Source organism: Glarea lozoyensis, assembly GCF_000409485.1.
Source record: "Glarea lozoyensis ATCC 20868 chromosome Unknown GLAREA15, whole genome shotgun sequence".
In the NCBI taxonomy this organism is placed as follows: domain Eukaryota; kingdom Fungi; phylum Ascomycota; class Leotiomycetes; order Helotiales; family Helotiaceae; genus Glarea; species Glarea lozoyensis.
Window position 1 is genome coordinate 837,053 of NW_007360989.1, and position 19,175 is coordinate 856,227.

Here is a 19,175-nt window from a genome sequence, read left to right on the forward strand (position 1 = left end):
TAAGATATGTAAATGTAGACCGAGGTGACCGCGAACACTCGTATTTATATCTCAAGGATAACAAATTTTTTAAAATTTGGTGTGGTACCGAGGTTGAAAAGCAATACCTGTCGCAAGTTGGAGAAAACGTCAACTAGATAGATCAAGCATTATTGTAATTCCTTTATGTACTTGACCTGGGGATAAACTATGGGCGGACATTCAGGACATCTGAGTTTGAGTAGACTTATTATTTTCAAATGAAAAGTAACTCATACTTGTAGTCATTATTTAGTTACTCTTCTGCGTCCCCCTTAAATAGACCACGAAGAAGAAGCTATGGACTTTGCGTGTGCAGGAATAATACGCATACCCTCAAACTATTGTTGGCGAAATAGCTTTGTCTATGGTAACTTTCGAAGACCCACCGTAGTGTATCCAGGGAAGGCGGAAGTATAACCAGCTGTAATTTTAGATTAAAGCCTTTGGGGCGAGGAAAAACTCATCATTTCGAAGTTCCTCGACACTCAAGAAAAATATCTACGTTCCATGTACACGTTATGGACGAAAGTTTTCTTCCTAAGCTTCCAACTCCTCAACAATTGGCTCGAGTCGGAGAGTAACCCTAGCCTGTTTGGGAGATTCTGAGTTGAGATGTCAATCACCGAAAGCGGAAGCATTATCTTCAAATCCACTTGTCCGCGAATCTCGTGATCGGCCCATTTGAGAAGGACTTTTATGAACTGGCATGTGTGGAAATTCTTCCTTACAATGGACTGGTTTTGAAAAGTACATCGATTCCAAACAATCATTATCTAGGCATGAAGTAGCACTTTTATGAGGTGTTATGTTTGTTATTGATATCACAGTCAAAGACCACTGTGGTTTTTGCGATCTGAGAACGGGTAGTCATTTCCCATAATGTTCATGGGAAGATTGCTAACTGAATCCTAATTTAGTTAGTGCGGAGATGCAGGTCCCAGCTGTAACCACCCTGCTCAGGTTATTAGAATATACTGTGCCAGACAGCAGCGAAAATGTGGTATAACGAGTCTACATCTCTGCCAGTTAGCTCGGGTGTTGATTGGTCGTCAGCATATTTATGGTGTAACATAGATGCGTCAAATCTCATGAGCCAGGACAACGCCATCATCGATACTCAGCCTAAATGGAGTATATTTCAAGCTCTCGGATGCTCATGGCAGACTCATATGGCACTCGACGCTAGCCAACAAGGGAGCACTCCAAATTGAGGATGTGTGTTGAATACTGATACTGTTTATGTTATGTTGTAAAACGACATGCTGTAGAACCATCAGTCACTGCGGGCTTGGGAGAGGGCTATAGTCGAGGATATTAGGCAACATGTGATGGAAGGAGCAAAGCATCCTCTATTGTCTGTGGACAACATAATTTCCAAGGTTGCACTGCGCCCCGCCTATGCAGTCCTCTGCAGGCTGCTGCTACTCGGTATGGCATGCCACCACGCGTGGTTAGCTGCATTTTAAGGATGCCGGTACTATTCCTGACTGCTGAGAGGGTACTCCCTGTAGTGAGTAAACATGCGGGCAGCATTGCTCACTGATAATAGTGCAATGTGATCCACGTCGAGACACGCATGTCGAGGTAAATCTGGCGTGCAATATCAGGTTTTCGCTTGAAATCCTAACGATAAAGGTCGAGGTAATTGGGGTCGCCATCAACAGGAAGAATAGATATCCGTACTCTTGTCGATAGCTTTCCTTCGTTATCCAGCTTCCTAATGGCTCTGTTCGGCAAATCATTAAAAAATTGTATGAACGGAAAAAAAGCCTTCACCATGCAGCATACTCCTCTAGTAACATCATGACTTGCTTACTTACACAAAGGCAATAGTATCAATAGTAATCACGATCGCCAGTGGGGTAAGCTTGCATTCCGCTGAAGCTTGCTTACATAGCTCCTTGTCTTCGATTTCGTGCTCGCATACTGGATGTGGGAAACGAAGCACGTCGAAGGGTTCGCAAGTACATTTCAGGCCGATTGTAATACGTTGAAGCAAGATGGCTCCAACAAACAGCACATATGCACTATCTGGGTTGATAGTATGTGAGCTTGATTCGGGACCCTTTAGACCTCTGTAAACACACTGGCATTAGCCTGTTCCAGCCAGTTCTGTAATTGCAAAGGATACACCTCGTACCTGCATAATGCGTCGACAGAGAATTGATCCCGAACAGCCCTCGTATATTACCTTGATTGTTATTATGCCGCAATCAGGTGTGAATAATGTGTACAAGTTGTGGCACCAAGAACATCTTGCGCATGGTTCGGAGGACCGGTCCACTCCACAACTATTCGTATGCGGTAGCAGGAGCCGTACGGTATTTTAAAACAGGGATACCTGCAGACCAAAGACCCGGGATTTTGGTATTGTTTGATGTGTGTTGAAGGCCATGCCTGGTCTAGGCCAACCCAGGAGGACAATAGTTCCTAGTGATGAATTAAGCTAGGTTGTGAGTTGAACGCAATAAGCATAGCAACACGGACTGATACCTATATGCTGGAGATTTTTTGATGACGTAAAACTCAATGGCATGATATGGAACGAATTTTGAGAAAAATTCATTCCTTGTTGACACCATGAGGTCTTCCGTAAGTGAACAGCGATTTATCAACTCGTCTGGTCTCATTCCGGTACTGGACCATATTGGCGCAGACTGCCTCTAACAGCGCCATGCAAAGAAGAGATGGTAGTATCTGCGGTGTCAACGCTTTAAACTCGCACGAGTGGAATGGCTGACATGCACATGTCGGTGGAATTTGCCGGCAGTTTTGAATCCAGTTGTGTGATATTTAATGTAAAGAGCGCGGCTAAAAGTAAAGCCATGCAACCTCTCCTTTCACGTATCGAGTCACTCAAAACAGTGACCTGAGAGTCTGATAAGAGATAGTCGCACAAAACGCAATGGAAAGCGAGCTGGTAGAAGAAGGCGAAATCCCTTTGGTATAGATCTAGGACTCGCGGTTTTCTCTGACAAGAGAAAAGCTTGCAGTTTCTCAAATGAAAGCGTTCTGGATATTGTGACATTGGTCACTTCAAGTCAAGCACCAGCCCAAGATTCCGGTGCGGACACATGTTTTAGCAAGACTGTGATAGAACCGTATTCGTGATGCGTCGTCGAATACAGACCATGCAAGTGGCGTTTTTGGATAGGCTAAAACTGAAATTACAGCAGATTGCCATTTTGAGTATTACTCTTCTCCATGCTGATTGTCGGTGGCCACATCTGTCTTGCTTCCCACGATAAGCTGGCTCTGGGTTTCTTCCCAACCTTGCCTTGGCATACTCCCCTCTTCCACGTACGAGGGATGAAGAGTCCTTTCCCTTAACTGCTTTTGCAGTTCAGCAAGCTTCTCGACACTTGATTACCGGGCTCGGGCCCAAGCTTGAGGAATATGATGTAAGAACTACCCCCAAAGCCTCATTAACTAACAGAGCGGTTTCAATGTCAAGACACGATGATATCTTTGCAAGGCTCGGGTCGTGTCCCGCATTTCGTGCCAGTTTCCGGGAACAGCCTATATTCCGTGAATTATGGGTTGGCAGACTCGGGGAGGACGGCGTCCCAGGATGCAACAATGTGTTCAGGGCTGTTCTCTGGAAGCACTCCAGATGCAACCCCCGGTATCTTGGAGGTCTGGTGCTCCCGCAGCGCCGAAGCAGCGTAATGTTCAGGGGATGCTCTGCTCTTCGTCCAGGGAAAGGTGCGCGTACCAAAGTACTCTGTCAACGGTCGTGAAAATCTCGTCGCTCTGCAGGGCCAATACTGGCTGTATTATGGCATCAGCGCGCATAACTTTAGCTAGGGCCGGTGCTCTCGAGGAGCGATTTCGACCGTATCCGTAGTGGTGGTTTTGCATCGATTTGTGCCGTGCATCGTGGTGATCTTTCCCTGTACAGCCTGTACGGAGGTTCGCGCTGGAGCTGGCGTTCCTAACGTGGTCCAGCTCGACGTTCTAGAAGCAGTGGAAGTACCGCATCTTGCGCTGGTCTGCACGCATTTTGAGGTTGTCGGGCGCACTCGTAGGTAGGGACTTGAATCCATGTGCGCGAGTTGGTTGGAGGGAGGTGGAAGGAGGTGGTAAAAGGCGGAGGAGGTGGAGGAGGTGGAGGAGGTGGAGGGAGTGTCTGCAACCTGGGAAGTCGAGCTGCTTGGTGTCGTACGGCGTGCCCACGCCGTACGGTAAGGTTAGACTGCTCGGAGACTAGCATACGGAGTAGGTTTTGTGTATTCTTAGCTTCCCAAGTTGAGTCCCAACTTTCGTTCGATTGCATAGGTCGTCATGGACTCATGGCCCTGGCCCGATTCGCACAGAAGCAGACTACTACTAGATCTTTGCATTCTTTCCTCTTTCTCCCATGCAATGACCCCCCATGTGCCGCCCTGTCTGCGCTGGTGTCGATTGGCGTCAGGCCTCGTGAAAGCGAAGATTACTGGAATCGGAACCTGAGCGATCAACCTGGGAAAGCTGTGCTGTCTTCCTTCCCTAACCCTTTCTCCCTCCCTGCTGCGGCCTGCGCCTGCGTTCTGCTCTTCCACTCGCAGTAGCCATCTGTGGTCATCAAGCTTTGGCTATCAAATGTCAACAGCGACTCCGCCAACGGGATCTGCAGATTCTGCACCCACGATTCTGCCCCTGCACCCTCACAACCTTCGAATGCACAGCTTGTCTTTCAAGTTTCCACCACATCCAGTATCCAGTCGAGTATCCAGCCAGTCCTCGAGTATCCAGCCAGTCCTCGAGTATCCAGCCAGTCCTCGAGTATCCAGCCAGTCCTCGAGTCCTCCAGTCCTCGCTCTCCGTCAACTGCCACCTTCTGCATCGCCCCTGCTCGACAGCGGCTTTGACATTCGAGCTCACACTTGCCCGCTTCTCCGTGCCTTACTCTAGGCTTGACGCTAGAAGTGACGACTTCTTCTCTTCCTCCCACTGCCTTCCCACCACTGATATAGTAGCCAAACTGGGCCGGAACACACCATCGGGAGTTGAGACACATGCTGGAGACCACCCCTGGCCAGCGCGGGAATCGTAGTGGGACTGGACTGGCCTGTCACCGCCGGATGAGTGTCTGACCTGTCTGACCTGGCCCTCCCACATCTGCCCCCATCGCAAACCTCCCCGCACCCTGGTCCCGCACCAACGAGATATCCAAGAAGTTCGCCGTCGAACATGGCCTAGTCCCGAAATACTAGTCGAGACTACTGTCGAGTAGTTGAGTGCGCTGAGTGGGGGAAAGCGCTCTTCTTGTCCCACTTAAACCTCAGATCAGCCCTCGATCCTGCCATCAGATCATATTCCTGCTGTATACGGAGGAACTTAAGAGGCTGCTTCTTTGACAACCACCCCTTCCAAGCGTCTTCCAGAGATCTGGCAACCTCACCCTCCACACCTTTACTTGCCGCACCGAAGCTGTATGCACTCACAGGGGTTGGTCATTCATCGTTTGATAGCTCCAAATACTACCTTTAAGGCAGGTGGAGGGACTTCTATACAGTACCAGGATTCATTCTGCTCAAGACTGAAATTAGGTCTTACCTTGTAGCCCAATCATGGACTAGGAAGCAAGCTTCTAACAGGTAGTTTGAAGCACCAAATCAGACAAGATTTGGATGGTGCTTATTGGGAAAGATTCAGCCCTTTGAAGTGAGAAGATTCATATTACTTAAGCACAGCGACGGACCGGGCGTGGTTAACGACAGCTTTCTGGAATTGAGAGTGAGGCGGGGTGCAAGGCAATGCCCTGGGTCTGACGGTTCCTGACAAACCTGCTTCTGTATATTGCACTGCCGTTCCTGGCTTTATTATCCCAACCCTCAAAGCTCAATTGAGGCCGGACAATTGCCTGCCCATCTCGTCCTATTCTGGGCTAGTCCGATTACGACTTGCAGTTTTGGGATACGCCAAACTCCAATATAATTTGTGCAGACCGTTGGGGTGTTGAATTACACAGCCGCCCGTTAGATAAAGTTCTTGAATCACAATCGACCGGCCATCAGCGCAGCATTATGTCGGACTTCAACATCAAAGATGTTGACCGACGCCCTGGCATGTTGGAGGTATATCCACCGGTGCCAGGCCTTGACGCTCCGAATGATACCTCCTCGCCGCCACGACAGTTGAGCTCTGCGAGTTCCTATGCGGACATGAATTATCTTTTCGGCGCTCAGGATCCGATGTTGGCGCAAAAGCCAAATCGAAATCGTCGGAAATCTACCCAGGGTCTGGACAGCACGAAACATCGACGTACTCGATCCGGATGCTACACGTGTAGAAGTAGAAGGGTCAAGGTAATGTCATGCTTCAATCACTAGAGAATTCCGCTAACAAGTGTTAGTGTGATGAAACACGTCCAATCTGTGACCGTATGTTGGTCCAGTCTTCAGGCTTGTGTTATGTTGAAGTTAACAACAATGATAGGTTGTAGGAAGGGCGGGCGAGATTGCGTCTACCCCGAGTCATCGACACCTGCAAAGCCATCTGGAAATGGCGGGCACTCGAAGCGTGCCCAGGCCTCGAATCGTGAGAGTCCAGGTTCTTCCTCTGACGAATACGAGGACGTTTCTGAGCGTACTCTCGCAGCTATCAAGGACGAAGACCAGCTAACCGCGCATCTTGCCGATACAAGAGGATTATCTAGTTCACGGCCCAAAGATTTTAGTCAGATGTCCAGTGTTCGAAACCCATCCACCAGAAACAGCTCCGAAACCCCATCTCTTGTTCAGGATAAAGCATCTTCGCCCACACCATCTAGTGAAGGCTCAACTGGATATGCTACTTATCAAACTTTGGTCGACGCTCGGCTACCTGGGCAAGGCGGCATAAATTCTTGCGACAAAGCAGATTGGGCTGGTTTACCCCAGGACCTGCAGTTCTATTTGACATACTTTCAACAGAATATTACACATTTACACTATTCTCTAAAATACGATGCGGAAGATTTTATGCGCACACGATATTTAGACATTGCTTTGCAAAATGAAGCTCTGTTGTACGCTATCGTGGGCTTTTCGGCCTTTCAACGAACCTTGCGAAATCCTAACGGAAAGATTCAGGACTTTCTCCAGTATTATAATAAATCCGTGTCGCTGTTGTTGAGGTCATTGAAAAAGGGAGAACGACATAGCCATGGGACGATCCTAGCAATGTTACAGCTGGCAACGATAGAGGTATATAAAATTCTATTCTTATGTTATCCGATGATTCTGACATCTAGCAGGAGTTTCTCGGAGATTGGATTAATCTACTGGGCCACCAAAAGGCTGCATACCACATTCTAACCGAATTGTATTCCCCCCAGACAATCATGCAAAGTGGGATGAGCCGAATAATCCTTGGGTGGTACATGCGGTTTGATGTTTTCGCGAGCCTCATGGGTGGGTTTGAGACTGTTCTCTCAAGGGAATGGTTCTCAGAATCGTTCGAGTATTTCCACAGCATGACGAAAACCGAACCAGAAGTGATACATTGGAAGATACAAGCCGTGCTTGCCCAGACCCGACTGCTTGCTACGGATATGTCTTTGCTATTTTCGCAAATGGGCAAAGGTGAGATTTCTTTGGCTCAATTCAACCAAGAAAACGAAAAACTGGGTTCTAGGATCAGTGATTGGAGATCAAAGATCGATCCCGCTCTGGTGGACAGTCGTTACGCTGTCGTTGACTTTACGGGTGCTCCTACTCGTGATCCCAATGATATAGTTGACCCATATATACCAGGGGTCCTATTTAGCGGACCACTATGGGCGATGAATGTGGCGGTGCTCGATTGGCACTCTGTTGATCTGATGCACCGGTACCAAACGTCCATGATAACGCAAAGTCAACCCGATATCGAGGTTGTTCGAAAAGCATACGAAAGTTGCCAATTGTTTGAAGCCATGGAACTATCGCCGAGTAGCCCGCCAGGTATTATTCTAGCATGTCAAGCAAGCTTGGGTATATCCTGTTTGTTTCTACCGCGGGACGAGAAACATGCCATGTGGGCTCGTCGTAAACTTGCTCTGATCGAAAGAAACGGGTAATGTTCTATTTTCCTCTGGCTTCTACCGAGATATTGACCTTCCCATAGATATATATATCCATATACATTTCGATCGAAGATGGCAGATCTCTTTAGAGATCAATCCTGCATGCACTGGTGGTTACCTAACGATGAAGGCTACCCTTCCATCGTGCGTAACATTCGTAAATTCGTGGAGGAGCGGTCCTCATCTCCGAAAGATATGCCTACAGAAGATTTGCGCGATATGAAAGCTATATTCGAAAAACTCAATCTCGTTGAGGGGGCAACTTCTAGTAGCAGTGTAAATTAGATAAACCATATAAAAGCAAATTATCCTCTGAATCAAACCCCCGACGAAGTTCAATCTTTTCACACTGATCCCAAAACCTCAATAACTTGCACACATTTCATAAGAAAGTACGGTAAACCTCCCGCTCAAAGCAGTAGAGAACGCCCATTGAGGGATTGATCAAAACTGCTAAATAAAAATATTTTACAGTTGTGTACTGCACTTTTCAAGTGCTTGCTTGCTAGCTCGAGACTAGCTACCTACCTAGGTAGGTAGGTAGTCTCGCGGTGGACATTAAAAGTGGCAGTCCGTGCATTTTTGTCACGAGCAGCGTCGGCCTCGGCTTCGTGATACTCCTGGGACCAAAAGTCCTGGGATTAGGCGAGGTCACGGGAATCGAGTAGTTCCTAGGACCGCCGTCTAATAGCTTAATTTAGTTAATATTAGTTGTGATCGGGTTAGTAGGTAGGCCCCGGTTTTAGGCTCCGTCACGTAATTAGGAAAGTTCGCTAGTTCGACTAGTAAACTCGCGAACTAAATAGAGGTTTACTAGTTTAACTAGCGAACTAGCGAACTTAAGTAGAGTAAGAAGTTCTATATAATAACTATAATTTCCTTAGGTAAGAGCTTTATACTTAACTTATTATAGTAATAGTATATTATCTATTTAACTTACTCTTATTATAATAAATAGATCTTTAAATCTATAAGTAATAGTCTTACGCCTACTTCTCTATATACTAACCTTACGATAACTCTAGTTTACTCTAGGTAGAACCGAATTATTATACTTTAAGTACCTATTTTTAGTAAGTACTAGATTATTAATAATAGCTCTAAACGTTACTAGTCTAACTAGAAGTATTATAGAAACCCTAGTACTACTACTACTAGCCTCTACTATAATCGAAGCTAAGGAGAGCCTACAAATCCCTCTACCGGACAAGTATAATAGGACTCTAGCTAATATAGAGTAGTTTATTATAAAGGCTTAACTCTATATAGGTTTTTATAGAGATAAGTTTAGAAATAAAATAGATAAGGTTTTATTCTTAATCTTATACTTCGAGAAGAGAGCCTATAACTAGATCGAACCTTATATTAGTAATTACTAGGAGAATAAGACCTAAATAGACTTAGTATCTATAGTCTACTTCTAGTTTATTAAAGATTATTTTAAAATACTAAAAGAGTTTATAGTCGAGATAAGAAGAGCTTTTAGAGATATTAATATTAAAAAGAAATTAGAGTTAGCTCTACTTAAGCTTACCTAGACTAGATTAGCTATCTATTATAATATTAAATTCTAGTAAACCTTAGCGCGGTTAGAACTAGGCGACGAGGCCTTAAGAATATTATTCTATAGAGAATTAAAGAAATTTATAAAGGACGAATTATTATATATAGATCTTCTTAAGAGCCTTTATACGCTAAGTAAAGCCGCTATTAAAATCGATAACTAAGTATATAAGCGACGTATTAAAAAGAAAGGAGTCTATTCTTATTATATACGTCTAGTAAAGAACCGCTATAGTAACCTAATAGAACTTAACGTAATTAGTAGAAAAGAACTTAATATCTCGAAAAAGAATAAGAAGAAGCTTTCTAATAAGAAAAGAATATATTAAAAGAAAAAAGAACTCTACTTTAAATATAGAAAAGAAGGTTATCTAGCTAGTTTCTACTATAAAGAAAAGCTATAGAAAGGCTAGAAAAAATAGTTTAGTAATACTAGGTAACTAGTAGTAATAGATAGAGCTACCTCGCTAAAAGGTAATTAGAGTAAGTAAGAAGCTACCGAGTTTAGTTTAGTAGTCTAGATACGATCTAAAACGCCTCCTCTAACTAAGAAATACGGGATTAAAGACTCCTTATACTAGATAGACTTAGAACCTAATAGCCTCTCGGCCTACTAACTTAAGAAAGTAGTCCCGAAACCTAGAGAGTACTAGTACTTCTAAGAGACTATAGAGAGAGGAAATATCTAGAAAACTAAGGATAGCTAAAAGTTTACTACTAACTAATAGATATAAGAGAAGAAACCTATAATCGATATACGTTATAAAGTATCTTTTATAGATACTAAGAGAGTAGTATTCTAATAAGAATATACCTAGAAGATAACTATTAAACTACTTAGACTAATTAGGTAGTTACTCTACTTAAATAATATTCTTAAGCTAGAAGATATATAGGAGATTATTAGTAAATCTCTAGGAAAATATATTTAAGAGTAGGTTTCTTTTATTAAAGAATAAGCCGATAAGTTCGCCTAATAGAAGGCCTCGATTCTAGATATATATACTCTACGCCTTAGTATATCTTATCGTTTATAAGAATAGACTACGTAATACTATATATAGACTAACCTACTCCGAGATATAGAGGTTATAGAGATATTATTAGACTCTTATAAGCTCTATACTACTAGAGACTAGAGACAAATTATAGTCGAAATAAAGATTAGAGAAAAACTAATTAAAGTTATAATCGACTTAGAAGCTAATAGAAATTATATCTTACTCTATATAGTAGAGAAGTTAAATATTTCTATAATAAATATTTATCTATACTCTCTAAAATTAGTAGATAGATTAGACTATAGTAATAAATAAGTTAATAAAGTAACTATTCTATTAAAATTATTCTCGCTAGATAGATATAAAGCTAATATCTAGTTTAATATTACTAAGATTAGAAACTATAAGGCTATATAAGAAATAGCCTAGATTTAAGAGTATAACTCTAAAATAGACTAGTATACTAATACTATAACCTATAAAAGATACGCCTATAAGAGTATATAGGTTTAACTATAAGGCTAGAGAGAGGTTTATACTATCTTCTCTAAAGTACCTAGATACCTCGAAGAAATAGAGGGTTCTCTATAGGTTACTATTAATAATAGTAAGAAAAGATAAATACTTATATAGTATAGAAAATTTAAGAAGTTATTTAAAAACCTAGAAGACTTTTAAGTCTTATTTAAATACTAACTATAAGATTATAAGATTAATCTAAAAGAAGAAAGATAATTACCTTTTAAGAAATTAAGATAATACCGGTTTAATATCTCTAAGACGTTAGAGAAATACGTTAATACGGCGCTTAAGAAAGAATAGATTAGGCTATCTAAATCGCTAGCTACTTTAAATATACTAGTAGTAGCGAAAATAGGTAATAATAAAGGAAGACTTTATAGAGACTTCTAAAGACTAAACGATATTACTATTAGAGACTAATACTCTTTACCTAATACGTAGTATCTATAGAATAGACTAGCTAAAGTAAAAATATTTACAAAACTTAACTAGAGAAATACCTTTAACCTTATTAAGATTAAAGAAGAATATAAGTAAATAACTATATTTATTATACTCTCTAGTTAATATAAATATACTATTATACTATTCGGGCTAACTAATACTCTTATAATATACTAGAGATAGAATAATAATATTCTATAAGAGTACCTTAATAAGTTTATTATCTACTATCTCGATAATATTCTTATTTATTTAGAGAATAAGAATAAGTATAAAGAGTATATTCGCTTAGTCCTAGAAGCCTTAGCTAAGGTAGACTCTAGACTAAAGCTAGAGAAATACGAGTTTAGAACTCGAAAAACTAAGTTTCTAGAGTTTATTATTAAACTAGAAAAAATAAATATTAACTCGGAGAAGATCTAATAGATAAAGAACTAGCTAAAACTAGAAAATATTAAAGATATCTAGTTATTTCTTAGTTTTAAAAACTTCTATCGATAATTTATAGAAGAATATTTAAAGATTATAAGACTACTTACTAATCTTACCTAAAAAGATATATTTTTTCTTATAGAAGAAAAGAAGAGAGTAGCTATATAAGAACTAAAAAACTAGTTTACTAAGAAACTAGTTATTAGAAGTTTTAGTATTAATAAACTAAGTATAGTCGAGACTAATATCTTAGATACTACTATAGGTACTATTTACCTATAACTAGACGAGAGTAGAAAGATATACTCTATTATATATTACTCTAAGAAATACTCGCTAGCTAAATAGAATTACGATATCTATAAGAAGAAACTTATAGCTATAGTTAAAGTATTAAGATACTAGAAAATTTATCTTTAAGGAGCTAAATTCCTAGTTATTATTCTTATAGATTATAAGAACCTATAAACGTTCTTAATAATAAAAGAATTAGATAACCGACGAATAGTATACTAGACTAAAGAACTCGCCTATTTTAATATTATAATTAAATATATAAAAGAGATAGATAATTCTCGGGCTAACGCTTTAAGCTATTAACTAGAGTATAAAGAAGATAAGATTTATAAAAAATAAGCTATTCTTAAAGAAGATAAGAATAGAAATCTTATCTCTAACTCTAAGGTAATTACCGCCCTTACTAAAGTCCGAGGCCTATAGTATAATAATATTATAGCTACCTAGAATAAAGTACTAGTAGTTTCTAAAGGAAACTTACTATATAAAGACGGAAAACTTAAAGTACTAAGCTTATATACTTTAGAATTTATCTAGAAATTCTATAAAGCTCTAGAATATAGCTATTAAGGAATTAGAAGAACCTTCTAGAGAATTTAGTAGTAATACTATATTAATAAGCTATAAACTCTAGTTAAGAAGATAGTAACTAAGTATAATACTTGTATTTAGAATAAGTCTATATACTATATACCTTATAGACTTATAGAACAAATACCTATTGTAAACGAGGGGATATATATAATCTAGTATATAGTAAATATAAATAACTAAGATAATAAAAGAGGTAGGTTTTAATAAGTAAAGAAGATAATATTTTAAAGCTATCTAGTAACGAGCTAATATATAAACCCGGAACGGAATAACTATAACCCGAAACAAGTCTACCCTATTATATTTGTCCTCTCTTAGAATACTAAGTCGCCCTCTAACTTAGCTACGTAATATAAATTAAATAACTAAAAGAAAACCTAGATTCCCCCGTACCTAACCCCTTAGTAGCCTAAGGTAGGCCCTCGGCCGTCTAGGGCTTCTTCGACTCGTTAGAATTATTAGAAACTCTAGAACCCTTACTCTTACTACCCCTTTTAACTATATTACCCCCTAGTACTATATCTTCCTTAGCGGCCTCTCTAACTACCTTTATCTTCTTATAAAGATTCTTTACTCCTAGGTTAATCTCTTCTTTTATAAGAGAGAATAGCGGAATCCTATCGTCCTACCTAATATAGTAGTTAGACTCTCCGTAATCTTATCTACTAGAAGTAAACCCTACGAAATGTACTCCTAAGATCCCCTTCTTTACTTCCTCTAGATTCCGGTAGTAAGATATGTCGCTAAACTTCTTTTCTTCCTTATATCGAAAAGCCTTAATTCTATTCCGAACCCTTTTCTTTACTTCCTCCCTCTACTCGGCTAGGTACTTATCGGATTCTATAAAGCCCTTCCCAAGATATAGCTTCTTCTACCCTTTAACTCTAGTATCTTTCTAAGAAAGCTCTCCGAGTAGAGTATTAGAAATAGCTCCGGGTAGTAATAACTTAATAGTAGCTAGGAAATAACTAGTAGTATAGTAAACGTATAGTAGGTAGTTAGGAATAGTAGGCGGAGACTTTAGTTCCTTCTACGAGAAGGCTACTTTCTTAGAACTTATAGGTTTATCTCGTATAAATCTACTATATTAATTTACTTCTCGAAAAACCCCGAAGACTCCTCTATATCGTTCCTTAGGCTTAGCTAAGAATCTAATAAGAGTAGTTTATTAGAAAAACTTTACTTCGCCTTATTTCGCGGGTTTCTTTTTCTAGGCTACCCTAAGCCTCTTATAGTCTTTATAAGAGAAGTTAAATTTTAATAATCGTAAGACTCCTTATTTATAGATCTCCTTCTAAGTAAGTTTACTACGACTCTATACCTCTCTAACCTATAGTATTACGGCTCCCTCGACCTTTAGAACCTAGGCTAGAGCGCTCTCTTTCTCTTTATTATCTAAAGAAGTAAACCCTACGACTAGTCCGGTTTTACTATCTATTAGATCCTATAGTTTTATTAGAATAAAGGCGTAAACTTCTTTAGTATCGCCTATAGTATCCCTAACGTAGAAAGGTATAGCTAGTTACCTCTAGTTGTCGCCTATAGATAAGTAATATCGGATAGTCTAGTAGAATAGGTCGCCTATTAGAATTTATTAAGCTATAGAATAGTAATAAGAAAATATCTATCTATTTATCTTATCGCCGAAGCCTAACTATTAGTACTACCTTATTACCTTAAGTTCCTTTAGTAGTAAAGGGCTAATAGGATTCTTCCCCTTCTACTACTAAGAAAATATATCTAACTTAACTAGCTTAGAACCTATAATAGCCTTACCCTTAAACGCCTCTAGAAAGTAATATTATAGAATAGCTAATTTCTAAATAGGTAAGTTCGCGGCGGCCGTAGACTTATATCTAAAGCCCCGGTATATAGTAGGTAAAAACTAATTCTCCTCTCTTTCGGAGTCTATATCGAGGGTATCTTTAATTAGTCGGTTTATAAGTCTATAATACCGATTTTTTAAAGTCTTGTTCGATACCTAGTAGGTTTTTAGACCTAGCTTACGGTAGAAAGCCCGCGTATAAGAGTAATAGCTTTCTCCTTACTAAAATTACCTATTAAAAGTAATAAGCTCTTTCTTCTCTAGTTTCGCTACTACCTTAATTCTCTTAAAAAACTCTAGTAGAAACTTCGATTCGTAGCTATAGCTCTATTCTTTATCTACCTTTCTTCTCGAAGAGATACTAACTTTCTTATCTAGTCTCTTTATTTTATTATTAGAATTATTCTTCTTATTCTCTAAATCCTTACTATCTCTCGCCTTACTAGATATTCTCGGAATCTACTTTCTTCTTACTTTAGCCTTCTTTTAGAAGCTAGCGTTATTAAATAGCGGAATAAATACTTAGATCTTAGAAGTGCCTTTTCTACTACCTTCTCTAGAAATCTTTAGGCGAGCTAAAAGCTTTATCTTTTTATTTAGTTTAACTACCTCTTTACCCCTAGCTCTTTTAGTAGCCTTACCCTTACCTATCGCTTTAATTAAAGGCGAGCCGCTACTATTAGAAGTTTTAGAGTTAGAATCGTAGATAACCTCGGTACTAATAGCTCCCGTAGACCCCTTACCTTAAGAACCCCTTTTTACTAGCTCTTCCTCGTTAGGATCTTTACTATCGGTATTAATTAGTAGCTCTTTATCTTTTTCTTACTCTTCCTACTCCTAGAATACTTAACTAAAGTATATATCTAAATCCGGTCCTCTATTCTTATCTAACAAATTATCTAAAAGCGTATCCCCTAATAGTTTTAGAGCTAAACTACTAGGCCGCCCTAGGCTACTACTAATCTCCTTATCTTTCTCGATAACTATAAAGGTATAAGAAATAGCCGGGGCTAATAATTCGTTAAACTATACTCCTTCTTCTAGGATCCTAGTATCTTTATTTAGATATATTCTATATCTGACTAAGAGTTACTTTATTATTACTAATAGTATTACCTTATCTTTAATTATTTTAATAGCTAGTCGAATATTAGTAGTTATTACCCTTCTATCTTTTCTTCTACCTAGCTTATTACTTAAAAGATAATCTATAATAGCCGCGTTAATATATAGTATAGCCTTAGTAAAGAGTATATCTCTACTTAGTACTCTAAGAGCTTAAGCGAAGGCTCCTATCTAGATTTCTTCTCTATTCTTCCTAACTTAAGTTATAATAGTATTTATCTAGGTTAAACCTTCTTAATCTTTACTCTAGTTCTTTTAAGCCCGGCTTTTTAACTCCTCTTCTCGGTCTCGTTCGACCTTATTTAAGTTTAGAAAAGTCTAAATTACTAGGAAGTATCTGTCCTTATATTCTTTTCTTATAGTAAATTCTTCTAGCTATAACTTATTCTCTACTATATAGCGATAAACCTCCTCTAACTTTTACGACGCGTTATTTGTTTTATCTATTAGTTCTTTACTCTATACCTCTATTATAGTATTCTTGTCCTCTCTTAAAAGCCCCTCTAATAATACTCTAATCTTCTTACGATCTAAAGGTAATTAAGTCGGTTTAATTACTAAAAGTTCCGCTAACCTTACTACCTATTAATCTTTATTTTTTATAAGGTTTACCTTTATTATAGCTAATTAACTATCCGCTATCTTAAATCGTAACCTAGAGAGTCCTTAGCCGCCGAGGGTAGTATAGCTAAAATCGTAGTATTATAGATCTATAGAAGATACCGGGTCTAGGCTCCTAGCGGGCCTATTAATATAGGACGAAAAGTTATATAAGCCTCCTATACGTAATTTAGCGTAGCGTCTATATATATATAAACCCCTCTCTAGACCCCTTACCTTAAGCCTTAATAACTACCCCTTAGCCGCCTAGGCCTCGCTCTTAAATAGATTCTTTGTAATTATTACTACTCTACTAACTATACTAACTAATATATCCTCGGCCGCCGGGGTATTAGCTAATTTTAAGTAGTATACTCCTAAGGAGAAGAACCTTACTAATAGACAACTTACTACTCTTCTAGACTATAACTCTAACCTAAATCCTAATAATACTTTCGATCTTAGCTTTCTAATTACGCCTATAACCGCTAATATAGTACTATTCCTAGACGCCGCTATAAGAGAATATTACGTTCTAGATCTATACTAGAATAGAAAACTTTACCGACTAAACTACTTAGATATAACCTTTAGTATTCTCTACCTAGCTATTCGGATCTAGCTCCTTTATATTCTATAGGTTTATAGGTTTGTCCTTCTATTTAAGGTAGATCTATTAAAGCCCGATAAATATATTCTATAGAAGAATCGTTAACCTCTTAGAGATAGCCTCTTATACCCGAATAGTAAGATTACTATACCTAGCGGTATTATACTTTAAGGTAGAAATAATAAGTTAAGTAGAATCGAAGTTTTACTAATAAAGCCCTATAATCTCCTTAAGTACCTAGATTACGTTTCCTAGAAGATAAAAACCTTATTTGGCGGTAGAAAGCTTACTTTAAGTAGCGACTCTAAACCTATTATTTAGAAAGATAAAATAAAGCTTAATATTTAGTCTAATTCTTATCTCCTCTCTTCTCTAGTATTAAATATTATAAGCTCTTCTCCTATAGCCTCCTTAAGTAAAAGTGTAGGAAAAAAGCCTTCTAGTAAGGTTAGTACCCTACGTATTCTAAAGGGTCTAAAGGCCACCTCTAGGAGTACTCTAGCTAAGCCGTCTAGAAGCGCCTTAACTAAATTATCCCTAAAAATAGAAGAAGACCTTTACGACTTAGAGGAAGGCGACTTTATTCCCTCTATTATTTCTAAAGAGCCCTAGGTTGTAGAACTCTATAAGGATAAGGAATATATAAAAATTAGGCTAGACTAAGTTAAGAGCTATTACGAGGCGCTAAGTATAAAACTTATTATTCTAGAAAAGGAGCGATAAGCGAAAATAGTTCGTTTAACTAAAGAGGTAAAGCGAGACTTCTATAAGCGAAGAGAGGATCGTCGAGAAATTTATATACTTAAGGCGATAAGTATAAGTCCCCTCCCGCCGTAGACTTTTACCGCTAATTTAGTAATCTAGAAAGAGCTAAAAATTACCCTTCTTAAGGATAGGGCTTCGACTAAGGGAATAGTAATAAAACTTCTAGAAGACCTTACTTTAGTTACCCTATTATCTATATAAACGGCTTTCCTTAGAGTTCTAGGTTCTTATAAAAAGGGTTTTAGCGCTACTATCTCTAATAGTAACTTTCTAGTTTCTACCTAATCGTCTCCTTTTAAGCCTAGAAACCTCTTTAATCCCGATAATATAAGTACTAGGCCGCCTAGGCCTTACTTCTTTACTTCTATTCCTTCCTAATTCTAGGTAATAGGCGGTAGCGAAACATAGGTCGGGCTATTCTCCTTTAGATCTATTTAGTAGAAAGAAGTAGAAAACCTCTAGCGACAATTAACTATTCCGTAAAGAGGTTATATCTAGCTTAACTATTCTAAACGATTCCGGTTTAGCTATAGCTTCTTAACCCTAATCTAGATCTTATTCTATAAGTAATATAGTAGAAGAACTCTTTAGCGACATTTATTCTTATCTTAGTAGTACTAAAGAAGACTTTAAGTAAACTACTACTATTAAGACCGAAAAGGAATCGAACGATAAGAAGTTTACTAATACTTACTTAGTTACCTAATAGCCCTTAGTTTTTCGATAACTAATTCTTCTTTTCTATCTATATAATACCCCTTCTTATTTAGAGAAGATCTATAGGTTATACTAGGATAAAGCGGCTTATATAATAAATAAAAGTATTTTCTAATCTGTTACGTCTTTATATATAGGTATTCTTCTCTAAATAATTTTAATAACTTCTATAAGAAGTAAAATTATTTCTAATTTATTATTTCGTAATAACCCTAAGGCCGCCTAGGCCTTATACCTTCTACTACGCTTCCCCTAAGCCTACTACTACTACTATCCTATTTTCTTTTAGGATTAGCCTCTATCTTTACTCTTCTTCTTCTATTTTAACTCTTCTCTTTTCTCTCGAAATTATATACCTTCTTTATTACTACTTTTTAAGCTCCTTTCTTCTAGCTTCCTCTCTTAATAGCCTCTATAATTCTCTATTCTTTTTTTTCTTATCTATCTTAGCTATTTTATTTCTAATCTCTTCGAATTCCTTCTCTTCTTTAGCTTCTAGCCCTAGTTCTACTAACTCTATTACCTTCTTAAATATAGAGCCTTTAATTTCTACTAGATCCTAGACTCTCTCTCTTTTCCTAAAGATTTTTAACCTTCGACTAGTAAAGGTTCTATTTAACCTCGTCCTAT

The 19,175-nt window shown here is 38.5% G+C and overlaps 2 protein-coding genes across 2 annotated transcripts; one reads left to right on the forward strand and one right to left on the reverse strand.

Moving 5' to 3' along the window:
• Positions 1 to 4,696: 4,696 nt before the first annotated feature.
• Positions 4,697 to 5,020, reverse strand: GLAREA_06097 (uncharacterized protein; the record flags this gene model as incomplete). Its single annotated transcript, XM_008081511.1, has 1 exon — positions 4,697 to 5,020. The coding sequence occupies one exon, from the start codon at positions 5,018 to 5,020 to the stop codon at positions 4,697 to 4,699; it is 324 nt and encodes a 107-aa protein (XP_008079702.1).
• Positions 5,021 to 6,029: 1,009 nt separating this feature from the next.
• GLAREA_06098 (Zn2/Cys6 DNA-binding protein) lies at positions 6,030 to 8,335 on the forward strand (the record flags this gene model as incomplete). The annotated part of the gene is made up of 5 exons (XM_008081512.1): positions 6,030 to 6,311; positions 6,359 to 6,386; positions 6,442 to 7,190; positions 7,241 to 8,040; positions 8,092 to 8,335. The coding sequence occupies 5 exons, from the start codon at positions 6,030 to 6,032 to the stop codon at positions 8,333 to 8,335; spliced, it is 2,103 nt and encodes a 700-aa protein (XP_008079703.1).
• Between the last annotated feature and the right edge of the window lie 10,840 nt (positions 8,336 to 19,175).